The sequence below is a fragment of the Puma concolor genome, chromosome A2, assembly GCF_028749965.1.
Source record: "Puma concolor isolate L17-30 chromosome A2, mPumCon1.1.hap2, whole genome shotgun sequence".
NCBI classification, from domain to species: Eukaryota; Metazoa; Chordata; class Mammalia; order Carnivora; family Felidae; genus Puma; species Puma concolor.
This window is the reverse complement of record NC_141668.1, coordinates 157,475,783-157,503,616: the sequence shown is the minus strand read 5'-3', so window position 1 is coordinate 157,503,616 and position 27,834 is coordinate 157,475,783. Positions and strand designations below refer to the sequence as shown.

At 51.5% G+C, this 27,834-nt stretch overlaps 1 protein-coding gene across 1 annotated transcript; it reads left to right on the top strand.

Moving 5' to 3' along the window:
* Window positions 1-27,099, top strand: NCAN (neurocan). The gene is made up of 15 exons (XM_086698506.1): window positions 1-115; window positions 4,598-4,677; window positions 5,551-5,964; window positions 8,463-8,637; window positions 8,748-8,875; window positions 9,440-9,733; window positions 10,621-11,208; window positions 11,408-12,880; window positions 16,753-16,869; window positions 17,915-18,028; window positions 19,594-19,752; window positions 20,759-20,841; window positions 23,111-23,255; window positions 23,976-24,158; window positions 24,684-27,099. Exons 2-15 carry the CDS (start codon window positions 4,605-4,607, stop codon window positions 24,827-24,829), a joined length of 4,092 nt encoding a protein of 1,363 aa, XP_086554632.1. The 5' UTR covers window positions 1-115; window positions 4,598-4,604; the 3' UTR covers window positions 24,830-27,099.
* Window positions 27,100-27,834: the final 735 nt, after the last annotated feature.

Sequence of the window (27,834 nt, the reverse complement as noted above, 5' to 3'; positions counted from 1 at the left end):
GCTCTGGGGCGAGCGGAGCGCAGGGCGCAGGGGCTGGACCCGGCGCGAACAAGACAAGCCGGAGCGTCCTTTGTGCCGGGCGACCGCCCCGGGATGCGTCCGAGCTAGGAGTCAGGTGGGGGGTCCGTCGTGGGGAGGGGGCCGCGTTGGGGGAGAGATCCGCGGAATTAGAGACGAGCACGAGATTGGGGAGGGGGCCTGGGATCAGAGAGAAGCCCCCAGAACAGGGAGGGGGGCTGAGAGGGGGAGGGGAGACCCAGGTTAGGAAGAGAACGCAAACTGGAGGGCGCTTGGGAATGTCAGGGGGACTCGGATTTGGGGGTCAATCCTTGGGTTGTCCGGAGAATGCGGAGACGATTCCAAGGTGGGGAGGGGGCCGGGCTGGGGGTGGGTCTCAGAATTGGGGAGGGGGCACTGGGAACCAAGGCTAAGGGAGGACACACCGAGTTTAGAGAGAAGAGGGGGACATCCAGATGCTATATGGGGGGGGCTCCATAACTGGGCATCCCGGTATCTGAGCTGAGGCACCCCAGGATTTTAAGTGGGGATTCCCAATTTGCAGATGAATGGAGGAATCCAGGCTGGACTGCAGCGGGGAAGGGGGCCCTCCAGGTTAGCCTGAGTCTGATGGAAGGGGGGGTCTTCCCTGAGTGTGAACAGCAGTGGGGAAGGGGCGCCCTACAGTCTCCCTCTTCTTTTGGCCCAGGTCCTGTCACCACATCCTGATTCAGGGAGGAGGTTCTGGGGCGGGGGGGGGGGGGGGCTCCATCCCAAGGTGGTCCTTGTTCTTCCCTTGGACTTGGAGTTGGGGTGGTGTCTCTTCTCCCAGGGAGCACACTGGGTATCCCAGGTGAATGCTGGGTGTGAGTCCCTAAAACCCCAGTTAGAATCCCTAGGACCCATGAGGGGCACCCAGTCCAAAGAGGGGGGCCGCTCCCAGCACCTCCATATCTGACTGTGTCCTCACAGAGGGACACAGACTCTTGCCTCACCCCTTCAGTTCCATCTGCCCATATGGATGCTTGTGAAAGTCCTGGCTTGGTTTGGGGGCACAGGCACGGGGAAGTAGGGGGCTGGGATCCCGGGCCCAGCCTGGGCAGGAACGACCGACCCCCATTTTTGTGCACGGGGCTTTGTTCCTCTCAGCAGCATTAATGGGAGACAGCCAGGACAAGGAGAGGGTTGGCGCTGGGCCCCAGCGGGGGACGTGGGGGAAGGGCAAGGAGGGAGGGGTGGGCAGATCATGGGACCTCAGAACCCAGCAGCCTCGCTGGCTTGTGGACATTCGCAAATGGAAGGTGCCTCCCCCCCACCCCCTGCCAGAGGCAGGGGCTTTGTGTGTGTGTGTGTATGTGTGTGTGTGTCTACCCCATGCTGAGAGAGGTTGTGTGTCCATGGGGAGTCTGGGGTCCTCTGTGAGTCTAATGCGACTGAGGTTGTGTCTTTGTCAGGAAACTTGTGGCAGGGGCCACATCACCAGGTGGCAAAATGATGTGTGCCCACCAGTCACCAAGGCCACATTTATCCCGCCTGGTCTGTGCCAGGGGCTGGCATCACCATGTGTGAGTGTCTGTGAGAAACTGTGTCTGACGGTATGGCCTCATCGAGGGGTTTATATGGGGAGGCTCAGACTGTGGGTGTGTGTCTTTGTGCCGAAGACATGCTGCCTGCCTTGTAAGTGCCCATATTGTCTCTCTTTGTTAATGTCACTGTGAATCTGTGTGTGCGCGCGTGTCTCCCAGGCTCTGAGTCTGGGGTTGTGTGGCTGCATGTACAGCAAGGGGCTCCTCTCCATGTGATTGGCAGTGTGGACCCTAAGCATGGGGGTGTGAGATATGGTCTTTGTGCAGAGTTGGGGTGCTAATAGGGGAGATGTTGGGGTTCAGGTCCCCAAAGGGCATCCCGAGATGGTTTACTGAGCCTGGCTTCAGTTCTCCTCTGAGGAGTTCCACGATCATGCCCATACACACAAATATGCCCTGACTCCGAGGCCAGAAACAGACACATGTGCTTACGGCCCCTGCGGAGGGGCACTTGGACCCACACATCCAGAGACCACAGTGGGTCCCCTATGCTCCACGCAGCGCACAGAGCTGCTGCACACCGATGCACACATCCACACATCACAGGGCACAACTTCACATCCTTGCCTGGACACAGCACCCCGACACACACACCCACCCCGACACACACACCCAGGCACACAAAAATGCCTGCTGGCCAACACACCCACATTCAGTGCCCACTGAGACAGGAGGTGGGTCAGAGGGAGGGACAGGGACACACACACACACACACACACACACACACACACACACACACCCTCCTTCAGCACCGCCCCTCCTCCAATGCCCCACAGGCCCCCGTTGCATATGCATGAGGCTTATGCATTATTCATGAGGGGACAAGCCCCAGACAGCTGTGTAAATGCTCACCTCTGGCTGCTCTAGGGAGGAAGTATTTTAAGAGAAGGGGTGTGGGTGTGTGAGGGTGCAAGCGGAGGGAACAGAGTGCCTCTGGGAGGGTATGTGTGTGCGTGGGAGGGTGCACCTGAAACTGTCACTGTGTTGGATCACCTCTGTACATTTGCATGTGTACATGAGGCTTTGTATACAAAAAGCTGATTTTTAATTTAACATTTCTAGCACCCCACAAGTCTTTGCTCATCCCATCCTCACCGTAACACTATGAGGTACATGTTGGGTGATCCCCATTTTACAGGTGGGGAAAGTGAAGCACAGAGAATGAAGCAACCTGTCTAGGGTCATACAATGTATAGAAAGAGGCAGAGTTTTTTTTTTTAATTTTAAATAAATTTGGGGTTTGAACTCATGACCCTGAGATCAAGAGTCACATGCTCCTCCAACTGAGCCAGCCAGGTGCCCCTGAATGTAGTCTGTCCTTTTAACCATACAAAGTGTGTGTGTGTGTGTGTGTGTGTGTGTGTGTGTGTGTGTGTGTATGAATTCTGTGAACTCACCCCCTCCTAAGGTCCTCCTCGTCAGGCCTTGTAGAGCCATCAGAGGATCCTGCACTTGTTCAGGATTCCAAGGGGGAGAAATGAGGACAGCCGGGAATGGAGGCAGAAGTTGCTAAGGTTTACAGGTTGGGAGTTGGGGGCACCATCCCGAGGTCTGGCCTCTGATCCGCTGTGCAGCCCTAGGCAAACTGCTAGCCCTCTCTGGGTCCCGGGTGAAGCTGTGGTGCCGCTGCCAGAGGAAGACAAGGAGACCAAGTGGGCATGTCATTGCTTTGCCTCCCTAGAGTTCAGCACCACGGATAGGGCCCCGGCTGGCCTCCCAGTAGGGACTCTGGGAGCAGGGAAAGAGCACTGGGAATGGGACCAGCTTTCCTCCACAGCCCCCATGCTGGATGCTATCTACACTCCCCTCCTCAGTGCTATTCTTTTATTGGGGGAGGCTGCAAGAGTTAGATTTTTAGAGGATGCCCTAACTTGCCATCTGTCCCCACCTCCTGAGCCCCAGTGAGGGGAGTGGTACAGAGGGGCTGTGAGGCTTTGGGGAGGGACTATCTCCCCAGAGTTTCTGGTCTCTGGAAGAATGTGAGGCCTGGGAGAGCACTGCTGTGTCCCGGTGCCTGGATTGGGCCTTACTTACAGTTGGCACTCAGTAATTGTCCATTTTATGTCTGAGGGCCACAACCCCTATAGAAGGCTGGACCCACAACTGGAGTTTCTCTGTGGACCTAGGAGGCATCTTTGCCAGGTGGTATGAAGTCAGGAGGAGGGTGGGGTGGGCAGGGGTGAGGCCCCTTCCTCCAGCTGGGACTTGGCAGCTTCTCAAAAATCCCGGAAACCAAGAATAGAATCTTGGCGACAACCAAATCCTGGAATTGAAGCTGAGAATCGTGTCAGTCAGCAAACCCAGATTAAAGGCTGGCTTGGAGGCCAGCCTACTGCGAGGACTGGGGACCTCAGGCTGACTGGGACTGGCTACTGCCCTCCTGGAATCCTAGTCTTATGGGTGAGGCCAACATGAAAGATGGGATTTTGATCTTGGCTGTGTTAAGGTCAATAGTAGTAATAACAACAGCTCAGGGGCACCCGGCTGGCTCAATCAGAAGAGCATGTGGCCCTTGATCTTAGGGTTGTGAGTTCGAGTCCCACGTTGGGCATAGAGATTAAATAAATACATTTTTTAAAAAACAGCTCAAATCTATTCTTTCATGCCAGGCAGTTCTAGGCATTTTGTACATATTGACTGTATTTACCCATCTATTCCTTCCAACTACCTGATGTTATCCCTAGCTAACCTACAAAGAAACTGAGGCATAGAGAAGCTAATCTACTTGTTGAAGGTCACACAGCAAGGAACAGGCAGATAGACAATACCAGGTCTGATTCTCTTTAACACCCTTACTTCTGACTGTGAAACTTCACTGCTGGGATTCTGAAGTCAGCCGGTCCTGGGTTTGGACCCTGGGTTAACCCTTGCTTGCTGACTGTGTGACCTTGAGTGACACGTTAGCCTCTCTGAGTCTGTTTCTAGGTCTGTAGAATGGGGAGACTTGGTCCTTCCACACTAACTGGGTGGGTTGTACTCACCCCCATTCTCCCTCTGTCTCCATCTTTTTCCAGGTCCAGCATGGGGGCCACGTCTGTCTGGGCCTTGGGCCTCCTGATGCTCCAGATGCTGCTGTTTGTGGCTGGGGAACAGAGTGAGTTAGCTTGTGGGGTGGGAGAGGTTGGGTTCTGGGGGACTGACAAGATGGGGCAGCTTTTTAACTCTAGAGCTTTCTCCTGCTGGTTCCCTGGCTTGGTCTGGAGAATAAAATGAGAATAGATGAAAAAGGTCTTTGAATAGTCAAAAGTGAACAAGACACCTGAGAGGTTATTTTTAGTCATTGCCAGCGGAGGCTGGAGGTTCCTGCCTCTCACTGTTTTGCTGAGCTGAGCTGAAGAGAGAGAGAAAAAAATGAAAACAGTGCGGAGATTGATTAGTGATGCCTGTCATGGGCGGGGCAATAGAAATAAGGCATGTATAACTCTCCCTGGCATCTCCCCAGTGATGGTTAAAAGCCCAGGCACTGGAAATGCCCCCTGATTTGCTCTGTGGTTAGGCAAGTACAACGATGTCTCTGAGACTCAGTTTCCTCAACCCTCCAAAAAGACAGTGAGACATGGCTACTTCTGCCTATGGTTATGAAAATCAAATGAGCTGATCGCTATGTATAAAAGTGCCCCTGTTATCAAGAAGGTACTCCTCAAGCGCATTTTCCTTCTAATGGCTGCTTCTTACTGGACTTTGGGGTTAAGTGACTTTCCCATGACCACACAGTGAGTCAGTGACAGAGTCAAATCCCTGGCAGCCGGGGTCTGGATTTTGAGTGGATGCACCGCTATGAAGGCATGTGACTCCACTTTTGCTCACAGATTGGGGTGCACATCACAGATCTGTTCACTGCATTGTGATATTGTAGGCAACCTAACCTCTCTGGCTTCAGTCTCCTTATCAGTAAAGTGAGAGAAATAGCAGTCTCTGCTGGTCTTTGTCTTTGAGTCAGGTCCTCTTTCCACCTTCTCCACCCCAGGCACACAGGATGCCACTGCTGCTGCCTCTGCTGCCGCCAACAAGGGGCTCCACATGCAGAAGGTGGGGTCGGGGTTGGTTCGGGCTGCGCTGGCAGAGTTAGTGGCCCTGCCCTGTCTCTTCACCCTGCGACCATGGCCAGATGCAGGCCGAGAAGCCCCTCGGATCAAGTGGACCAAGGTGCGGACTGCATCAGGCCAGCGGCAGGACTTGCCTATTCTGGTGGCCAAGGACAATGTGGTTCGAGTGGCCAAGGGCTGGCAGGGACGTGTTTCACTGCCTGCCTACCCCCGGCACCGGGCCAACGCGACGCTACTACTGGGACCACTGAGAGCCAGCGACTCTGGGCTCTACCGCTGCCAGGTGGTGAGGGGCATAGAGGATGAGCAGGACCTCGTGCCCCTGGAGGTGACAGGTCAGTTGAGGACAGGGGAGAGGACAAGGCTGGGAGGGGAGGTGCTGAGCCTGAAGCTCACCCACAGAATGTCACCTTAGAAGTCATTCCCTGAACAATGATTCCCTTTCAATTCTTCTGACAAAGTAAAGTCCCAAAGAAAGTCTCCTCCAGTGCTACCCTTTCTTTAATACTTCTCTCTCTTTTATTTAAAAAAAATTTTTTTTAACGTTTATTTATTTTTGAGACAGAGAGAGACACAGCATGAACGGGGGAGGGGCAGAGAGAGAGGGAGACACAGAATCGGAAGCAGGCTCCAGGCTCTGAGCCATCAGCCCAGAGCCCAACGCGGGGCTCGAACTCGCGGACTGCGAGATCGTGACCTGAGCTGAAGTCGGACGCTCAACCGACTGAGCCACCCAGGCGCCCTACTTCTCTCTTTTTTAGCTAAGACAAAGCAGCTTCTGGCTCCATCTATTGTGGACCACAGTATTTTATAGGATTTCATAAGCTTTTTTTTTAAGTTTATTTACTTTGAGAGAGAGAGAGAGAGAGAGAGACAATGCAAGTGAGGGGGGGACAGAGAGAGAGGGAAAGAGAGAGAATCCCAAACAGGCTCCACACTGTCAGCATAGAGCCCAATGTGGGGCTCCAGTCCACAAACTTCGGGATCATGACCTGAGCCGAAATCAAGAGTCAGATGCCTAACGTACTGAGCTTCCAGGCGCCCCTCCTAACCTCATTATAAGTCCCTTTCATGGTTACCTACTTTCACATAAGACAAAGGATATTGACTTTCTGTTTAAAATAGGAATACAAGGGCACCTGGGTGGCTCAGTCAGTTATGTATCCAACTTGGCTCAGGTCATGATCTCATGGTTCGTGAGTTCAAGCCCCACATGGGATCTCTGCTGTCCACGTGGAGCCTACTTCGGATCCTCTGTCCCCCTCTGTCTCTGCCCCTTCCCTTCGCATGCTCGCTCTCTCAAAATAAATAAACTTTAAAAAAATAAAATAGGAATACAAATTTCCTTTTACAATAAAATGATGTTTTTTTTAAATAAGAGTGAGGTTTTCTTTTCATAGCCAACTGAAAATATATATTAAGTAAGTAACAGTCCTCAAATACCTGTTTGACCAACTCCTGTATTAAATTCTTTCTGTTGAAATAGCCAGTGTTTCTCTTTTCCTAACTGATCAAGGTGGACAAAACAAAACAAAACAAAAAGTTTATTAATTATGAAAGCAAAGTCCTACTAGCACAGGGGTGGCACAGTAGACGCTCCATAGGTAATTGACAAATGACTCAATTGACAAATGAATGGATTGTTGTGTGTAAAACATCCTGTGGGTTCTTGCTGGGAAGTCGATTTACCTTGACCTATGCTGGCCACGGGCAAATCCCTGAACCACCTGTCCTGGAGCACAGTGTTCTCCCACCCAACAGTGTCTCACTGCATATTTTATGGGGTCAGCCAACTGTCCCTTTTACACGGCCTCGCTGCTCAAAACTGATAAACCTTGAAGAAAACCGATAAGTGATGAAGGAAGTAAAATCTACTTCTGGGATTGTTCAATTCATTCATTCAACTGAACGTGTATTGAGCACCTACCTACCACATGCTAGTCTGGTGCTGGGAACATATTCATAACTGAGACGCAGCCACTGTCTTCCAGGAGCTCGGAGTTTGATAAAATGGAATCGAATGTTTCATTCCTTTGTCTTGCTCAGCCATTTCTTTCATCCTAAATCAGAATTTGAGTCACAGCGAGCCCATTATTTATGCTTCCCATCCTGGCTTACAAGTCACCTCCTCTAGGAAGTCTTCTGTGACTGCATTCCCAGGCTGGGCAAGAACGACTTGATCTCCCATTGCCACCTGTGCTTTCCCTATCAATACATGTACTTAATTCCTTTGTTTTTGTTTTTGTTTTTAAGATTTTATTTTTAAGTAATCTCCACACCCAATGTGGGGTTTGAACTCACAATCCCAAGATCAAGAGTCATATGCTTACCCTGCTGAGACAGTCAGGCACCCCAGCATGTACTTTATTTTTAAAAGGAAGAATCTCCCTCTTCTCCATGCCTCCTGTCACCTCCAAGGTCTAACCCTAGGCATGAAGAGTGCTATCTTTGGAGTCAGAGCATCCTGGTTATGAATTTTGGCTGTGCCTCATACTGGCTGTGTGGAGCGGAACATGTGCCTCAGCGTCTCTGAGCCTTAGTTTTCTCCTCTGGAAATGGGGATAATCACAGTGTTGTTGTAAGATTTCATTGAGATCTTGCTTATAAATGCTTTCTACATGGTAAACATTAGACACATTTTAGCCCTTTATGGTCATCGTTACCAATTTCCTTATTTAAAAATGGGGTCATATCAGTCTGGCATGGTACAGGGCAGCATAGGGGAGCAGGTTTATTATTATCAAACTAGGAGAAGGGGCATTCTGCAAGAAGGAGGTCAGTTCTTGAAGATTGCAGCATAAGTCAGCCCCCTATCCTGGATGTTCCCCAACAGGTGTTGTGTTCCACTACCGGGCAGCCCAGGATCGCTATGCACTGACCTTCGCAGAGGCCCAGGAGGCCTGCCGTCTCAGCTCAGCCACCATTGCAGCCCCACGGCACCTGCAGGCTGCCTTTGAAGATGGCTTTGACAACTGTGATGCCGGCTGGCTCTCTGACCGCACTGTTCGGTGAGGGGGTACACAGGGTTGGGACATGGAGACCTAGCCCCTGGGGAAAGATGGTCGTTGGGGGCCCCAGGCGCACATATTTGAGAGGGACCCCCTCCTTGTCTTGTCAGGTATCCTATCACCCAGTCCCGTCCTGGTTGCTATGGCGACCGTAGCAGCCTTCCAGGGGTGAGGAGCTATGGGAGGCGCGACCCACGGGAACTCTACGATGTGTATTGCTTTGCCCGTGAGCTGGGGGGTAAGTCTGGGGCTGGCAGGACCCCCCACCCTCACTTCCCTGAGTACCTATTACCCTCCCCAACCCCCATTCCTCCCTAAGTCCTTGCCTAGCTCTCCTAAGTCTCATCCCTCTATAAACCTGCAGCCAATATCTGGGCTCACCCTTCTCTGAGCTTTCCTTCCCTCCCTGAGCCCCTCTCCTTCTCTGTGCCCCTTCCCTCTCTCTGAGGCCCTGTCTCTTCTCTGAGACTCTCCCCCTCCCTGGCCCCTCTCCCTATTCCTACCCTTCTCTTACTCTCTGAGCCCCCTCCCCGCGCCAAGATCCTCCCTTTCTCTGGAGCCCAACACACTCAAAGGCCTGTTACCTCATTTGTAAAAAGAAGCTAAGGCCCTCTTCTTCCTAGCACTGCCTGAGAGGTAAAGACCACAGCGCGGGCGGCGGTGCGCACAGCGGCGGCTGTCGCCGCCTTGTTTAGCCACCACCCAAACCCGGCCAGGCTGGAGTTCAGAGTGGGACCCCCTTCCCGGGCTTCAGGGGAGAATTCCCCAGGCCCGCTTGACCTTCGCTCGCGCCTTCCCGCAGGCGAGGTCTTCTATGTGGGCCCGGCCCGCCGCCTGACCCTGGCCGGCGCGCGTGCCCAGTGCCGCCGCCAGGGCGCCGCGCTAGCCTCGGTGGGACAGCTGCACTTGGCCTGGCACGAGGGCCTGGACCAGTGCGACCCGGGCTGGCTAGCCGACGGCAGCGTGCGCTACCCGATCCAGACGCCGCGCCGGCGCTGCGGCGGCCCAACCCCCGGCGTGCGCACAGTCTACCGTTTCGCCAACCGCACTGGCTTCCCGGCGCCCGGAGCGCGCTTCGATGCCTACTGCTTCCGAGGTGCGTGTAAGGTCAAGCCCCTGGAAGGTGCGTCCCCTGGCAGCCACGCCCCAAAGCTATACATCCAGGTCAAGGCCACGCCCCTGGGAATTTTCCTTTCTAGTGGAGGCGGAGCCCAGACAGAGGAGAGACACCCTTGGAAATACGCTCTGAGATAAGCCATGCCCTCGGTGAAGCCCACGCCCCTTTCCCTAGGAGCCCCGCCCTGGGGGTAGGATCGGGGCCCGAAAAGGCCAAACTCTGGCGGGGAAGTTCCGTTGAGAGTGAGCTGTATCTCTTAAGGTCCCTGAAAGACACACTTCTGAGTGGAGCATATTTTAGCTGGAGCCTTGTGCATAAGCATCCCCGGAGGAGGAAGTGCTGTTCCATTAGCCACGGCCCCAAGGCAAGGCCACACCTCCAGGGACTAGGGATGACCTTAGTCCTTGGAGTGGGACCAAAGTTTCAGAAGCTGGGAACCTGGCTCCAAGGACCTAAGACTAATGTGTAAGAGGGAAAAAAATCCCTTTGTAGGAAGGCCACGCTTATTAGGAGCTTCCTCCCCCTGGGGGAGAAGCTATGGTCCAGGTCTGACCTGCCCCCATGAGAATTGGCCACTGCCTGAGCTTTACCCAGGAACCTAGCTGTCTCTTGACCCCTCCCCATGACCAGTTGACTGACCTTGACAGTGGGCCCCAGCCTGAACAGTAGGAGTGTTAACTTCACACCTTCCTCTCTCTGGGTTTAGGGGGTCCCAGAAACCACGCAGAGATTTTAGAGACAGAGGGGCACAGAGAAACAGAGAGACACAGACGGTTCACACTGCAGCATGCTAGAGTGGGGGTAGACTTCAGGCAGAACTTCCTGGCCAACCTTCCTAACACAACCTTTTCGGCTTTCTCCCACAGCTCATCATCCTACACCACCACATGGAGACCCAGAGACCCCCTCATCTGGGGATGAGGGGGAGATTCTGTCAGCAGAAGGGCCTCCAGCCCAAGAAGTGGAACCCAGCACTGGGAAGGAGATGGTCACCCCTGACTTCCAGGAGCCTCTAGTATCCAGTGGGGAAGAAGAGCCTCTGATCTTGGCAGAGAAGCAGGAGTCTCAGGCGACCCGCAGCCCTGCTCCTGGAGGCTTCATGCTAGCCTCAAGGCCCCCCCGGGAGGCTGAAGAGGTGTGGCCGAGCACAGTGGCCCCCAGCCCTAGCAGCCCCAGCACTGCAGTGGGCGCTCACATGGAGGCGACTCCAACTGGCCCCGTGCCCAGGAGGAGGGGACGCTTTAAAGGGTTGAATGGGCGCCACTTCCAGCAGCAGGAACCCCACCGAGGCCTGGAGGTGGGGCTTGAGGCCAGCACCCAGGCCCTGACCCCAGAGGCTGCTGGGAATCACGTGGAGCCTCTGCTGGCCACAGGAGCCACAGATGCTTCAGGGGATAGCCGGAGCCAAAGCCCTTGGGCTGTGCTGACCAATGAAGTGGATGTGCCTGGAGCTGGTGAGTGGGGTCCAAGGGAGAGGTGGGACCTGCCTGGGGGTCTGAGGAGGACAGGGGAAGAGGTTCCAAACCCCAGCTGGGTCCTCAGGCCTCACCAAGCCTCAGAAACCCCCTCCTCCTTGGGCCTGGGAGCCAACGGGACTCCACAGAAGGAACTGCTGAGAGATCATTAGAATCACTCTTGTTGATATTGTTGCAGGTTTCCCTGGTGGCAGGAGCCCCCCAGAGCCCTGGCTGTGGCCCCCGACCGTGGCCCCACCCAGCGTCCCAGGCCTCAGCAGCATTGCTGGCCTGGAACTAGAGGAAGCCAAGGGCCCCAGTGTGAGGCCGGCCGCTCCTGAACTGTCCTGGTCTCCCTCAGAGGTCACTGCCCTAGAACCCAACCCCTCAGAGGGTCCCAGCAGTGCCCCCTGGGAGGTATCCCCCATGGTCACTTCCCCAGACTTTCCTGTCATGGCCATGCTTCGTGCCCCCAAACTGTGGCTTCATCCAAACCCGACGCCCCTCCCCACGCAGGCCAACAGGGTCAAGGGGCATAGTGAGGCCGTGGCTTCTGTACCACCCTCCCCTGCCTCAGACACTGAGGCTGTCCCCCAGGACCCTATCTATCCAGAAATGCATTCCTTGCCCCTCTCCTCAGGCCCCACAGGACAGGGTAGAGAGGCCACACCCCCGACAGTCAGCGGCCACAGAACAGGAAGTGCAGTAGCTCCTTTGCAGACAGCCACAGACACACAAGCCAGTCCTAACTCTCCCAGGGCAGACTTGGGAGAAATTGGGGGGACCAGCCCTACTGGGCCCAGCAAAGCTGAGCGCCCCAGATCCAGTCCACAAGCTGCTGTGGACAGGAATGTGGCGGAAGATTTCGCCGCCACTGAGACTGCCACTGAGCCCACGGGAGTGAGAGACATCTCAGGGTCTGAGTCTGGGGTCTTCGGCACAGCAGAAAGCCCCACTTTTGGCGCTCAGGCCACCACGGACAAGGCACAGGGCACGTGGCCCTCACTGCACAGTGAAGGGCTGGACTCCCACCCCCCATCTGCACCCTCGGGTGTTCCTAGAGTCCTCTTAATTCCTGGGGTCACCCCAAGTTTGGAGCCTTGGGCCACTATAAACGGAGAAGCCGTGGTGGGGCCCACAGATTCCACGGCCACACTGGCCCCCAGTGATGCTGGTGGGATTTGGGCACCTGGATCCCATGTGGTTGAGGGAGCTGAAAGCCCCACCCTGAGCCCTCGAGTGGCCGTGGATTCAAGCGTAGTGATGTCCCTCATGTCCGTGGACCAAGGGGACAAGGCTGGAGTCCTGGCCATGTCCACAGTGGCCTCCTCGAGCTCCCAACCCCATCCAGAGCCGGAGGGCCAGATGGTGACCCAGGGAATACTGGGAGCCTTGGCCCCTTCACAGGACAGCAGCCCCCCAGGGGAGCCTGTTTTTCCTCCTTGGACACCAACGGCAGCCAGCACGGACAAGCCTGTCTCAGTTTCCTCAGGAGAGCCTACAGTGCCGGGTGACTCTCCCAGCACCCCACTGCCGGCCTCCCTGGGCCCAGAGGAGTTTGAGCTGGAGGTCCTTTCAGGGAGCCCAGGTGTGGAGGGCTTCTGGGAGGAGGCAGCGAGTGGAGAAGAGCCGACCCTGCCAGGGACCCCAGCAAATGGAAGTACAGAGGAGGGTGAGTTCAAAGCTTGTGACCTCATCCAGCCCACTGTTGTCAGGGCTTGGGGACAGGGGCTGGGGCGCCCAGATCTGGGAGGAAGGATTGTTTTGGGGGGCCTGGGAAGGTTTCTAGCAGGGGATGATGCTGGAGATGGGAGCTCACTAGGCAGAGTTGAATTGCGGAAAGGGTGTTCCTGGAAGAGACCAGGAACCTGGGCTGGAACACCAGCCTGGGCAAAGGCCAGGAGGTGAAGTTACATCTTGGTTTTGATGCACAGCGAGGGGGGAATAACGAGGCATTGGGTGGAGTTTGATTTGGGGGATAAATCATGTTCATGTCCACTCTGAGCCAGACGGTGCTGTGCAATACTGGGGTCTGGCCTTCAGTGAAGCCTCAGTCTGGGAAGACAGAGCTGGACACAGGCACCCCGATGCGGGGCTGGAGGGAGGAAGCGTGACAAAGAGGGCTTTCTGTTCAAGTGGGAATTGCAACTGGGATTCAGTGATGGTGGATCGTCGGGGGGCCTCGAGCCACAGGGAAAGTGGGTGCTGGGAAGGGGCAGGAGGGGTGGACATCACCCCCGTTTTATAGAAAGCAAAATAAGGCTTAGGGAGGTATGACTGCCTCCTAGTCAGTGGCCAGTGGCCAGACTTCAATCAGAGCCCAAGTCTGTGGAAGCCTTAACTGTTCTGTGCCTAGTGGAGTCCAGAGAAAGCCAAATGCCCTGTTTCCCTGGGGCTAGGTCTGCCCACTAGCTCAGCCTGCAAATTTTGGCTTTTTTTTTTTTTTTTTTTTTTTTTTGGTCAATTGAGCTTTAAAAAAAAAAAAGCAGCAGCAGCTAATTAAAAAACACTTATTCTGAGTTGCAAAACACTCTTATTAACACAATTGGTTTTACACTTGCTCTTTTTTTTGAAGGCAAGGTGTAGTGGCAATGCAAATAGCAGATGCAGGGTTTTGTAGCCCACCCTGTCACCTCCGGGGCCGTCTCCAGGACTACAGCCTTTTTTCTTAGATGCCCAGGAGGCAAGCAGACCCTGGGCAGGGGCGCAAGCGTCACTAAAGACTGCATGCTTGGCTTGTTCTAAGCACTTTACTGCAACCAACTTGGTAAATCCTTATGATGTCCTTGTGGAACAAGTTCTAGTAAGATCCTCACTTTGCAGATGGAGAGACTGAGGCACAGGGAAGTCAGATGACTTGTGCGGAACCTTGCAGCCCGAGGAGTGTAAATGATAAGATTTGAATCCAGGCCATCTGACAACAGTCTGTCTCAAACACTAGGTCATACAATGCATATTTCATTGGTATAAAAAACAAACGCCTGAGGTCTTGAGGAGGGGGTGAGCTCATCCAGGGAAGGAGCAGAGAAGAGACTGGTGGGCGGGATGGGCAGAGGGAAGGAAGCTCCAAGCCAGAGGAGCTAGAAAGGGGTGAACAGAGAGGTGGGAGGACAACCATATATAGGGGTGCTAAGGAAAGTGCTTTGGGTGGAGCCCCTAAGACTACAGCTGGATTTGTCTTGGACCTTGCTGTTTTCTTGGCTCTAGACTGAAGCCAGTGGCAGCCTGGGTGGAGGGAGGCAGCCAACGCTGGGGGAGACCCAGGCGCCTACCCACCCGCCTGCTTGTAGCAGAAATGCTAATGAAGCCAAAAATAAATGCAGCACCAGTGAGCGACTGAGTCACCGCCAGCCCGTGGGTAGGTGTCAGCAGCTCAGGGCACCTGGCGGGGCTCACGCGTCCCAGCACCCAGCAGCCCCAGGCGTGTGCACACACGTGCAGGGGTGATAGCAGGGACAGATACACCAGCCCCAGGCCCCTCTGGGCCCACCACCCCCGGGACAGGCTCCAACCTCTACAGAAGGGCCAGGAGCTATCTTCATGTCATTCAGTTAATGAGCGATTATTGAGGGCCCGCTGTGTTTCAGGCCCCATTTTGAGACCAGGTCCCTTGTCCTGTGGAAGCTGACATTCTAGGGCAACATTCTAGAACTTTCCCAGCGATGGAAATGTTCTGGAGCTATGCTGTCTAATATGGGCGCAACCAGCCATGTGTGGTTACTGAGCCCTTGAAATGTGGTTAGCGTGACTGAGAAACTGCCTTTTTACTTTTATTCCATTTGAATTTAAACTTGAATAGCTATATATGGCTGCCGTGTGGAACATCACTGCTCTGGGGGAAGGTGCTGACAAATAATGATGATCTTAGTAAATAAGCAAATAACATTGGAAGTTAGAAAGTGATATGGGCAAAAGAGAAAAGTAAACCAAAGGGTGGGGGATGCCCATGGGTGTTTTCTAGTTTTAGAAGGGGGGGGGTCAGAAAGGCCTCTCTAACCAGTTGAAATTTGAGCAAGGCTGAAAAGGGGGAGGGAGGAGCCATGCAGAGATCTAGGAGAAGAGCATTCCAGGCAGAGGGAATAGCCTGTACAAAGGTCCTGAGGCAGACCTCTGCCTGGCATGTAGTAGAACAGCAGCGCCAGTATGGCTGGAGCAGAATGAGCCAGGGGAAGACAGGAGGAGGTAGGGCAGGGAGATGTTGGGAAAAAAATCACACAGGGTCCCATGGGCTGCAGTGAGGACTTTGGCTTTTCCTCTGAGGGTATTGGGGGAGCCATGGAGGGACCTGGGCAGAGGAGGGACATGATTTAACTCAGGTTTACATAGGCTACCTCTGGCGACTACAGGGAGAACAGAGATCAGACGGCAGAGATCAGACCAGGGAGGAGGCAACTGCTTATTACCATCTTAATATCTTGCGAGGCCTTGGGCCAAGAAACAAATTCAGAAACAAATTCTAGGTTATAGGAGTTGGAGAGGGGGACCTTAAACTGGGCTTCCAGAACAGAGCCTGGGAGGCCAGTCTTGGTTCTTGTACTGTTCTGCTGTGTGGCTTCGAGCCAGGCCCTGCTCTTCTCTGGGCCTTGGTTCTGGTGTCTATGCAGTGGAGGATTGGACGCTGCCCTGATAAGGGATGGGGGTTGGCTGGGATAGGATGAGAATTCTCGCTCTGTGCCTCCCAGGCTCCAGGGTGGAGACCACCCACCAAGGCATCGGGGCCTCTGAGATGGGGAGGGGAGACTCAACTGCTTCCAGGGAAGCCCAGCTGAGGGGGGAAATGGTGGGGGAGGGGGACAAGGACACATACTCCTCAATGCTCCCTGAGTGCCAAATCCATACAGAGCAATGCTGAGACCTCTGAAGATGCCTCAAGCTGATATAGACAGAGCTGGACATGGCATTATGGTCAAGACCGGGAGAGGGACAAACTGTTTTGATTTCTATTTTGTGGATGAGGCAACTGAAATTCAGAGAAGTAATTTGTCCAGGGTCCTTAATAAGTGGCGGAGTCAGGGATTGAACTAACCTCTCTGATTCCAGAGCCCGTGGTTATAACTACAATAATCCAGCACCTCTCCAACCACTGCATCAAAAAAGACCGAGCCACCAGAATGAAGGAGGTGATAGTTCTCCCTCTTGGCTAGTGCTGTTCATACCCTACCTGGGACCTTACCTCCACCTCTGTGCTCCAAGTTGTGAGAAGTGCAATGGCCATCAGGCCATGTCCAGAAGAGAGGGACGAGTCAGGGAAGCACTTAAATCCATGTTCTGGGAGACTTCCCAAAAGAAGCTTTAGGAAGCCAGTTCCACTACAGTCTGTTTCCATAAGCAGAGTGGCCCACAGATGCTCTGGGGCAGTTCCTGAAAGGAATAAGCTCCTCATTAGAGGAGAATGCAAGAGGAAACTGACAACCGCAACTGCCTATTGGGAAGTTATAGAGGGGACTCCACAGAGAGGGTTTGGGGGAGTCTTAGGTCTGGATGCCAGGAAGGCAGACGACATGGTGGCCTGCCTCCTCTCTACACTGCCTGTCCATCCTGCAGCCCCCTTGGATCCCTGCGAGAACAACCCTTGCCTGCATGGGGGCACCTGTAAAGCCAACGGCACCATGTACGGCTGTAGCTGTGACCAGGGCTTCGCCGGGGAGAACTGTGAGATTGGTGAGTGCCCCAGACTCAGGATCTGAACCTAGACTTGTTTGGATCAGAACCCTGGGGTCTACCTCAGCAGCCATCCCCATGAGGACTGAGGGATAAAATGCCGGCTTCAGATGCTCCCTTCTCCTCCCCCTTTCTTTGGATCCAGTAACTCAGTCCCAATTAGGTGAACCAGCACCAAACAGCTGAACTCTTGTCCCGGGTACCATGGCTCAGGTGTCCTGCCACCCGTCACTACCAGGCAGAGATGAGAGGAAAAGACAAATGATAAGGCTCAGATTCCTCCCTGATCCAAGGGGGTTCTCCCTAGCCCCAAAGCCCAACACAGGGAATATGACAAATTAGGAAATTTTAACAATAAATATAAATGACATAAATCTTGAGCCCTGCACATTATTTCATTTCACAACCATACTAATTATAGAATTATAACAATAAATATAAGCAATGTAATTTCGTGAGCTCTTCCATGGACCCTCCACCGACAACCACTCTTGAGGAGGTGCTATTATTATCACCATTTTGCAAAAACGAAAATGAGTCCCAGAGATGGGAAGTGACTTGCCCAAGTCACTCAGGCACAATCTACACAGAAATTGGTTGAATGAGAGCTCATCTGAGATCTAGTTCAACTGATTTCTAGCTCTACCTACAAACAGCTTTGTGCCTCTGTGCAAGTCCTTGCAAATGTTATGGAACTCAGTTTCCCCAAGTTCCACATTCTGGTAGGACCCTCCATCTTCAACATTCTAGGAGTCTGTTTGCCAGAGTATAACCTTCACTCTTCTGAAGGCCAGTGAAGCATTCCACACACTCTGGCTCTCAGCTGGCCCAGTGGCATCTGCTCTCATTAATGCTAATTCATGCTAATTGTTTGAGGTTCCACCCCCTTGGCCTCCAGAGTCATTGGGCCATCTGTGCAGACCACCGTTGCTTCACTCAGGTCCAGGATGGATGGTAGGACCATGACCTCATCTTCTGCCTGGTTCCTTGTGGGGACTGGGAGCCAAGGGGAGGCTGACCTCTAACTCAGTCCCCCCCCCTCCAGATATTGATGACTGTGTCTCCAGCCCATGTGAGAACGGAGGCACCTGCATTGATGAGGTCAACACGTTCGTCTGCCTTTGCCTCCCCAGCTACGGGGGTAGCCTCTGCGAGAAAGGTGAGTCTCTACCGAGACCCCAGAAACAGTACCAAGAGGGGGCTGGTTGCTGGGCCACATGTTTCTCACATATGCTTCAGGTCTCCATCTCTGTTTCTGTGGCCGTGAGTTGAACAGATGACAAATTGTTGTTTGGGGATAAAATTCACGTAACATAGAATTAACCTTTTTAGAATGTACAACTCAGTGGCATTCCGCGCATTCACAATATTGTGCAACCACCACCTCTAGCTATTTCCAACACATTTTCATCACCCCAAAAAGGAATCCTGTATCCATTAGCAGTCACTCCCCATTCCATCTCCCTCAGCCCCTGGTAACCAACCACTAATCTACTTTCTGTCTCAATGGATTTGCTGGTTCTGGATGTTTCATATAAATGAGGTCATGCACTCTGTGTCATTTTGTGTCTGCTTTCTTTCACTTAGCATGATGGTTTCCAGATTCATCTACATTATAGTGTGTATCATTGCTTCATTCTTTTTTATGGCTGAATAATATTCCATTGTAAGGAGATATCACATTTTCTTTATCCGGTCATCGCTTGGTGGATATTTGGGTTGTCTCCCCCTTGTGGTTAATATGAATAGTGCCACTATGAACATTCGTGTGTAAGTTTTTGTTTGGACAACGTTTTCCTTTTTTCTCCCCCCATCCTTTTTGGTGTATATTCAGTAGTACAATGGCGGGATCATATGGCAATTCTGTGTTTAACATTTTGAGGAACTACAAGGCTGTTTTCCACAGTGGCTGCACCATTTTACATCCCTGCCAGCGATGTACAAGTGTTCCAATTTCTCCACATCCTTGCCAACGTTTGTTATTTTCCTTTTTTAAAAAAATTTTTGTTTTAAATGTTTATTTATTTTTGAGACAGAGAGAGACAGAGCATGAACAGGGGAGGGTCAGAGAGAGAGGGAGACACAGAACGGGAAGCAGGCTCCAGGCTCTGAGCTGTCAGCACAGAGCCCGGCACGGGGCTCGAACTCATAGACCGTGAGATCATGACCTGAGCCGAAGTCGGAGGCTCAACCAACTGAGCCACCCAGATGCCCCATTTTTTTTTTTTAATTCTATCCATCCCAGTGGGTGCGAAGTAGTGTCCCATCATGGTTCTGATTTGCGTTTCCTAATGACTAACCATATTGAGCATCTTTTCATGTGTTTATTGGCCATCTGTATATCTTTTGCGGAGAAATGTCTATTTGAGCCTTTTGCCGGGAGAGAAATTTTAGGGCTTCCTGAGACCATCTCCTGAGTTCCCAGGTCCACACAGAGGGTGTGGCCAGATCAGAGGAAACATCAGAGTTGGGATGAGAGGGATGGGTGTAATGATCTTCAGTTGAATATCTTCCTGCGACAGAGAAAGAAGTGAATATGGGGGGGAGAGGTAAAAAGGGTGGGGGGACAGAGCCTCAGGAGGATGGGGGGAGGAAGAGGGGTGATCTGGCCCCACAGTGACCTTGGTTTTGGCCTTCTCTCTGGTGCGCTGGCTGTGCTCATGACCAGCAGGGCAGGCCTTGACACAAGGCCAGTCTCCCTCACGCTCCCATCCCACCTCCCAGACACAGAGGGCTGTGACCACGGCTGGCACAAGTTCCAGGGCCACTGCTACCGCTACTTTGCCCATCGACGGGCGTGGGAGGACGCCGAGAGGGACTGCCGCCGCCGAGCGGGCCACCTGACCAGCGTCCACTCACCCGAGGAACACAGCTTCATTAACAGTAGGGACTCTGGAGTGGGCGGGGTGGCCCTTGCAGTCCCTTTGCCAGGGCATCCCCTAGGGTCCTGAAGACACTACCTTTCTGAAGCTGTGTTTATTAATGCTAGCCCTGACCACTTGAATTCATATGTCCATTTATTCACTTGTTATTTCATACTTCACTTCATTCATTAACTCACCAAATATTTACTGAGTTTCTGCTATGTGCCAGGCACCGTTCCGGGCATTGGGACACAGCAGTGAGTGAGACGCATATTGTCCTGTCTGCAGGGATTGACATTCTTGTAAGGGCTATAGGCAAACAAGTAAATATCTAATTAAATAAGTCTATACTATAATTTAGCTGGTCCTAAGTGCACTGATGACAAATAAAACAGAGCCAGGGGAAAGAGGGCAATGAAGAAGCGTCTGTGATGTGGGGGATGAAATGAGGAAGGAGCTCTGCATAAATCTAGAAAAAGAGTGTTGCATCAATTAAATCTGGCATTTATTGATTTATTCATTATCCCTCTGCCATTTGTTCATCCATCCAATGATTCACATTTCCCCCATCCCATCCCCTGTTAATTCTTTCATTTGTTAATTCCCTGGTTCCTTCATTTTTGTTTTTTCCCCTTAATGTAATCAAACACATGCTTATCCTTGAGGACACTCAGTGACTGATTCCCTCACTAGGTCTCACCCGCCTGCCTGGTCCAGCCCGGCCTGCTGGCTCTCCTATCCCTTACTCTAATTTCTGCAAAACCTGATGAGTCTCTGTTTATTCCTTCCTGTGGCTATTTGTTTAAGCCACTAATCGTGGCAAGACTGGAGCCTAATTCCAGCCCTTTTCATGCCCCTCCCACCCTCATCGGCTTGGGAAGGGGGGGGGACACCGCCTTCAGCCCACACAGAGGCTGGGGGAGGGGCTGGGTCCTCCCCTCCCATACCTTCCACCCCTCCTCCGGCCCACAGCCTAGGCTGGGGGAGGGGTGGGCACCCAGCCCTCAGGATGCCCCACCTCGCAGGCTTTGGGCGTGAAAACACTTGGATCGGCCTGAATGACAGGATCGTGGAGAGGGATTTCCAGTGGACGGACAACACGGGGCTGGTGAGTGGCAGGAGCCAGGCTTGGGTCTCCCTAGAACAATGGGATGTGTATAAGCCGCGTGGGCTCTGTGCTCTGGCCTGACTTTACCCTCTTGTACAAATCAACCATGAAAGTTCCTCATGGCTCTGAGATTGGGAAAGGAGCTTCAGCGAAGTTCCAGGTCACCCTTGACTTCCCAGCCCTGTAAACACCCGGCCCACCCAGTGACTGAAGTTATAAACGTAGGACTAGGGCCTGAGGTCTCCTCTTGCTCGCTGCCGGGTCCTCCAGCCATGGACTTTAAGATATTCCCATTTCCCTACAGCCCCCTGCCTGACCAGCCTCCCTTATCACTCACTGGGACCCCTGCAGCAGCCCCCCAAAGCCCCACCTTCCAAAACACACGCTTGCTACCTACCCTCTAGCCCCTCCACCTGGCAGCCAGGCGGACTTTTTAAAAAAATTGTGGTGAAATTCATATAACATAGAATTAACCATTTTAAAGTTTTCTTTTTTAAAAAAAAATGTTTATTTATTTTGAGAGCACACGATTGGGGGAACAGCAGAGAGAAAGGGAGAGAGAGAGAGAATCCCAAACAGGCTCCGTGCTGTCAGCAAGGAGCCTGACGCATGGGGATCGATCTCAGGAACCGAACGATGAGATCATGACCTGAGCCGAAAGCAAGAGTCAGGCACTTAACCGACTGAGCCACCCAGGTGCCCCCTTTGAAACACGTTTTAACTAATCTCTACACCCAGCGTGGGGCTCGGACTCATGGCCCGGAGATCAGGAGTCGCATGCTCTTCCGACTAAGCCAGCCAGGTGCCCCCAAATTAATAATTTTAAAGCGTATAATTCAGTGGCATTTAGTATTTTCACAATGTTGTGCGGCCATCGTCTCCATCTGGTTACAGAATGTGTCCACCCGAAAAGGAAAACCTATACATGGGGACCTTTTCAAAATCATAGATCAGGATTCTCCCTGCTTCAAGTCCTCTCAGGCTCTCTGTTGTTCTCAGGATAAAAATTCACCTCTTCCTGCGGTGAAACACAGTCTGGCGGGCCCACAAAAAGTTAAAGTCAAACACAGAATTGCCACGTGACCCAGAAACTTCGCCCCCGGGTAGATACCCAAAAGAAGAAAGAAGGTCTTTCACTCAGATATTTGTCCACTCGTGTCCACAACAGTACTCGTCACAGTAGCCAAAAGGTGGAAACAACACAAATGACCATCAAAAGATAAATGCATGAACAAAATGTGGTCCATCCAGACGATGATTACTATTCAGGTAAAAAGCTGATATGTGCTACCATGCGGATGAAATTTGAAAACCTGCTCGGTGGAAAAGGCCAGAAGGCCACAGAGTGTGTGATTTCGTTGACGTGAAGTATCTAAAATAGGCAAACTTGCAGGGACAGAACGTGGATCAGTGGTTGACAGGGCCTGGGGGCAGGGCAGAATGGGGCGCGATCACCATTAGGGAGAGAGTTTCTGTTTGAAGGGACAAAAAGGTGCTGGGATTAGACAGTGGTGACAATTGCACAACATTGTGGATCTTATTAATGCCAATGAACCGGACACTTAAAAATGGTTAAAATGGTCAATTTTACGTTATATGTATTTTACCACAGTTTCAAAGCGTCCGCCTCCTCGGGCCGCCTGGGTGGCTCGGTTGGTTAAGTATCTGGCTCTTGATCTCAGCTCAGGTCTTGATCTCGGGGTTGTGAGTTCAGGCCCTGCATTGGAGCCTGCTTTAAAATAAATAAATAAATAAAATCCACCTCCTCTACCGCAAGAACTGGCCCTTGCCCACCCACACTCACCATACCCCAACTCAGTCCAGCAGCTCCAGCCCCACTGGCCTCTGTTCTATTCCTCAAACAGGATAAGCACCGCCCTGCCTCTGGGCCCTTGTGCTAGCTGTTCCCTCTGCTTGGAATTCTGTTCCCTTCCTGCATCATTTCTACCCTTGAGTCTTCAGCTATCCGCTTGTATTCTCCGGGAATCCCTCCTGGACCTTTGCTCAACTATTTATCTCAGAGTGACCTAGGTGGAAAATTAGACTGTCAGGGAGAAAGGAAGCAGGTAGGAGGGCCAAGGAAGAGGGCACTGCAGCCTTGCAGCCAGAGGAGGGGTGACTCCGGGTGCAGTGGAGGCCACCATCCGGCAGAACGGTGCCCGTTGTAGAGATAGAAACACTGAGTCCTTCAAGTTTGAGTAGGCTGGCCAGGGGAGTCCTGCAGTAAGCAGTGACAGAGTCTGAGCCTCTCTGCTCCCTATTCCTGCAGCAATATGAGAACTGGCGGGAGAACCAGCCTGACAATTTCTTCGCGGGTGGGGAGGACTGTGTGGTGATGGTTGCACATGAGAGCGGGCGCTGGAACGACGTTCCCTGTAACTACAACCTCCCCTATGTCTGTAAGAAGGGAACAGGTATGCTGCTACCCTCCCCAACACTTGCCTCTGCCTTTCACGGGGCCCTTGTTCTCTTTAAATGTGTAAATGTAAGTCAGCCCTGCCCAATTTTCACTACAGTGCTGTGTGAGAGTGCCCATTTTTTCCCGACCTTTGCCAACTCTGTGTGTTCTCAAATCTTTTGTTCTGTGTTCATCTGGGCGGTGAAAAAATAAGATCTACTTGTTAGGGGAGTTTGCGTGCCCTTAAGGATGAGAATAACCGACTGTTCATAGGTTCATAAGCTATTTGGATGTATTTATTTTCCTGTGACCTGCAAGTTCACCTCCTTTGCATAACGTTCTATAGGTTTGTTGGTCTTATTGATTTGTGAGAGCTCTTTACATATTAAGGGAACACTTATATGCGTTCTCGTGTCCACCTTTCTGTTATACTTTTGCTTATTCTTACTTATGTGTCCGTGACAGTTTTCATGTCCTTTCTTCCTTTCCTTTACTCATATTATTCTTATCTCCCACCTTCATTGCTATTATGCGTAAGGATTAAGGAGGATGGGATGTGTCCAGGAGGTTCCTGCCCCTAAGGATCTCCTGGGTTAGGTAGAGGAGACAGACACTGTCACTTCAATTGAGTAAAGAGCAGGACCTGCTGATGGGTATAATTATTCCCAAGAGAAGAAACCAGTTCAGCCCCAGACTTGATGGTCACTTCCCTTACCAGTGGTTTCTCTGTCTCCAGTGCTGTGTGGTCCCCCTCCAGCAGTACAGAATGCCTCACCCATTGGTGCTCGCAAGGCCAAGTATAATGTTCATGCCACTGTACGATACCAATGTGATGAAGGATTTACCCAGCACCATGTGGCCGTCATCCGATGCCGGAGCAATGGCAAGTGGGACCAGCCCCAAATCGTCTGCACCAAACGTAAGTGGCTGTCCCCAGACACCCCAACGCAGGTTTCCAGTTATGTGTGGTCTCCAATTAAAATGTCATATTACTGGGGCGCCTGGGTGGCTCAGTCAGTTAAGCATCCGACTTCAGCTCAGGTCATGATCCCACAGTTCATGAGTTTGAGCCCCACGTCAGCCTCTGTGCTGACAGCTCAGAGCCGGGAGCCTGTTTCGGATTCTGTGTCTTCCTCTCTCTCTCTCTCTCTCTCTCTCTGCCCCTCCCCCACTTGCGCTCTGTCTCTCTCTTTCAAAAATAAATGAACATTAACAAAAATTTTAGAAGCAAAAAACAAACAAACCAACAAAAAACCCCCATCATATTGCTACACACTTTCATCTGGCTGAATGCCTGATAATGCAGCCTTGCAGATAAATGAGAACTTACCAGCCTGCCTGGTGTTTCCTTCGTTTCTCCTTCCCATGAAGAGGCCCGCTATATCAGGCCACCCGCCTCTCACCACCTTTTGCCACTTCCTTGTCCTCCCTCACTTCCCTGCAGCCAGACGGTCCCATCGGATGCGGCGACACCATCACCACCACCAGCACCATCACCAGCGTCACCACCATAAATCGCACAAGGAGCGCAGAAAACACAAGAAACACCCAGCAGAGGACTGGGAGAAGGAAGAAGGGAATTTCTGCTGAAGAACCAGGCAAAAGGAAGCACAACCCCTTTCCCACACCTTCCCTGGAGCCTTCACCTGGGGAGACAGAGCCCAGAGAAAAACAAGAGGGTCTGGAAGTCCCTGAGCCCCAAACCACACCCCCCCCCCCACCTCCACAATCCTTTGTAAAAAGCTCCTCTCTCCTCTTTCTTACATACACAAGGTCCTCTTGGCAGGCATAGCCATGTATCTGAAAAGTCAGTTCTAGTCAGGCTGAACTCTGGGACCATCTCCCAGTGAAGGGAAGCACAATCAGCAAAGATCATTCTTTGCATTGGTTAAGTCTTTTGTTGGCAAGGCTGATTACCAGTTGTTGAAATAAGGCTTTGATGAAGGTGCAAGAGTGTATGTTTGGGTTCACACTAAGGAATTGCTTTTCACAACAGAAGATCAGGCTTAGTAAACTGTCAGATGTGCAGGTTTACTAAATGCAGGCTGAAGCTTTTAGTTAAGGTCATTGGCTTTGGGAATAGAAAACTCCATGGAAGCACACTGCTTGAACTTGACAGCTGTCTTCCTTCACCCTGGACTTCAGCGCAAGTTCCTTCTCTGGTCTTGGTGGATAAATGGAGTATGGAACTCCTATGTACTGAATTTTAGGAATGTTTTTAGAATAACCTCTTTCTGTGCCCTCAGAGTTAGGGGTCAGAATAGTCAGAGCAATATACGGGAATAGAAGGAAGGTGTATTGCTTACCCTCCCAGGTCTAGTCCAGTGCTGAGATTTGGTGGTTCTGTACGTGTGGTGAATCTCTCACACACACAACAGATGAGAGGATGTTTAGGGCTTGATGAGCCCAGATTTCTTCTTCCCCCTCCATCTCTCAGGGAGACAAAGAACCTCCTTCCTGGATCAAGGAGGTGCCAAGTTTTCTAGCTCAGTGCCCATCCCCGTCCCTCCAGAGACATTGGTAGTGCCCCTGCCCTGGGTCCTGCCCCCACTCCTGCCCCATCCCTGTCTTCATTCATTGCCTGGTGGACTAGAAATGCTTAAAACTTGAAGTAGTAACATCTTCCTGCGGTCATGTTGTAGAGAAATGCACAGTGTTAAAAACTGAAACACACACACACACACACACATAGAGACACACACATTTTTCTCTCATTGCTTTTTAAAAATCTTTTAAGTGGGAAAGAACTGACTAAATCTGTTCCCCCAATTGGCAACCTGTAAAATAGTTCTCCAAGCCAGAGGCCAGGATTCAGCTCCTTGATCTCTGGCAGGGAAAACCCCCATGGTATCCTTCATGTTTTGTCCCCTCTGAACTCCTCTCCTCTGGGAAAAGTCTGTGGATCTGTGTTAAAAATTACAGTGGGGAATGGCCCTCTGCAAGAAAGAAAAATAAGAAAGTAGATGGTCCAAGGGTTCAGTAGAGAAAGAAATGTGTTGATTGAGCCTATATTCCTCCTGGGAAGGAATAATCATAGCCGACAACTCTGGAGTCTATACTGTGCTAAGGACTCCCACACTATCTCCTTGAATCTTCTCAACAGCCCAGTGATTTTGGAACTATTATTTCCCCATTTTACACATAACAAGAGTGAGGCTCAGAGAAGAGAAAGGCACTGGTTTGAATCCACAGCCAAGACAGGAGAAAGGATTTGGTCCTTCATCTGTCTGATTCCAAACATCGCTTTTACTTTGGGGGAATGGACTGAAGCATAATTATACTCTCTCATATGCACAGGCAGATTTAGGAAAAGATTGAGAAGTGCAAACTAGACCCTTATCCTTGACCATGGTCTTCAGTCTTCCCCGCTATAGACATTATCTCCTGCTCCACCTTATAGTTATAGAGAAAGCCCAGGGATGTACATTTGCCTTCTTGCTTTGATAATTTTTTTTTTTGCTTTTAAAAATATAATAACACATCTTCAATAATTCATGTCATAAAATAATTTTCCTTTGGGGGTGGTGCTTGGGGGTGCAGCTTTTTTTTAGGGGGGGCTTGGTTTATGCTCCCTGCCCTTGGCCCCCTTAGTCCCTTGCTCGGCCTCCACCCAGCTCCCTGGTGGGAGGGGGCTATGGTCTTTTCTAAAGTGGGTGGTTTGTCTTTTAGTCTTTCCCTTTGGGATGTGCGTGTGTTTGCGTGTGCCGCGTGCGTGGCATGCGTGTGAGTGTGTGCGCGCGTGAACAGCTTCGGGTTCTGCTGGTTTTGCTGTGAGCTGCAGTGTTCTGTGGGTCTGTGGTATCTGACACTGTGGATATTAATGTACTTCTTGGACATTTTAATAAAATTTTTTAACAGTTCCACCTGCCTGTCGCCTCCTGAGACCTTTCTTCATTAATTTACTCAGCAACTACTTGCTGAGCAGGTATTATAAGCCAGGTACTGTGCTGGGTGCTGGGGAGATAATGGTGAACAAGACAGACATGCCCCCGGGAGGTGGTCAAGAAAGGCTTCCAAGAGGAGGTGGATGGGATCTAACGGAGGGGTAGTGTTAACTAGATGAGGAGTGGAAAGAAAGGAAGACACTTTCAGGCAGAAGAAAGAGGCAAATATCCTCTTCCAGAAGGGACATGGGCTATTTGAGAAACAGCAAGGAATCCATAGTGGCTGGAGCAGAGTGATAGAGGTTGATCGTAGGAGGAAATGAGGTCAGAGACACAGGGGATGGACTACTCAGGGCCATATGGGCTGTAGTGAGGAGTTTAGGCTTCATTCTAAAAGCAATACTGACAAAAACCAAAAAAAAAAAAAAAAAAAAAAGCAAAACAAAAAACATAAATGAGGTCAAAAGGTAAATGCCAACTTGGAAACAAATTTTCAAATCAAAGATAAAAGACTTGTCTTAATATATAAAGAGCTCCTACAATTCAATAGGAAAAAAAGACTAATAATCCAATAGCCAAATAGGCAAAGGATGTGAATAACATGTTCACAGAAAAGGAAATACAGATGCTCTTAAACTACAACAATACTCAACAAAATAATACACATTTTGCAGGAACATCAGGATGAACAAAGAAGAGCATTTTTAAAAA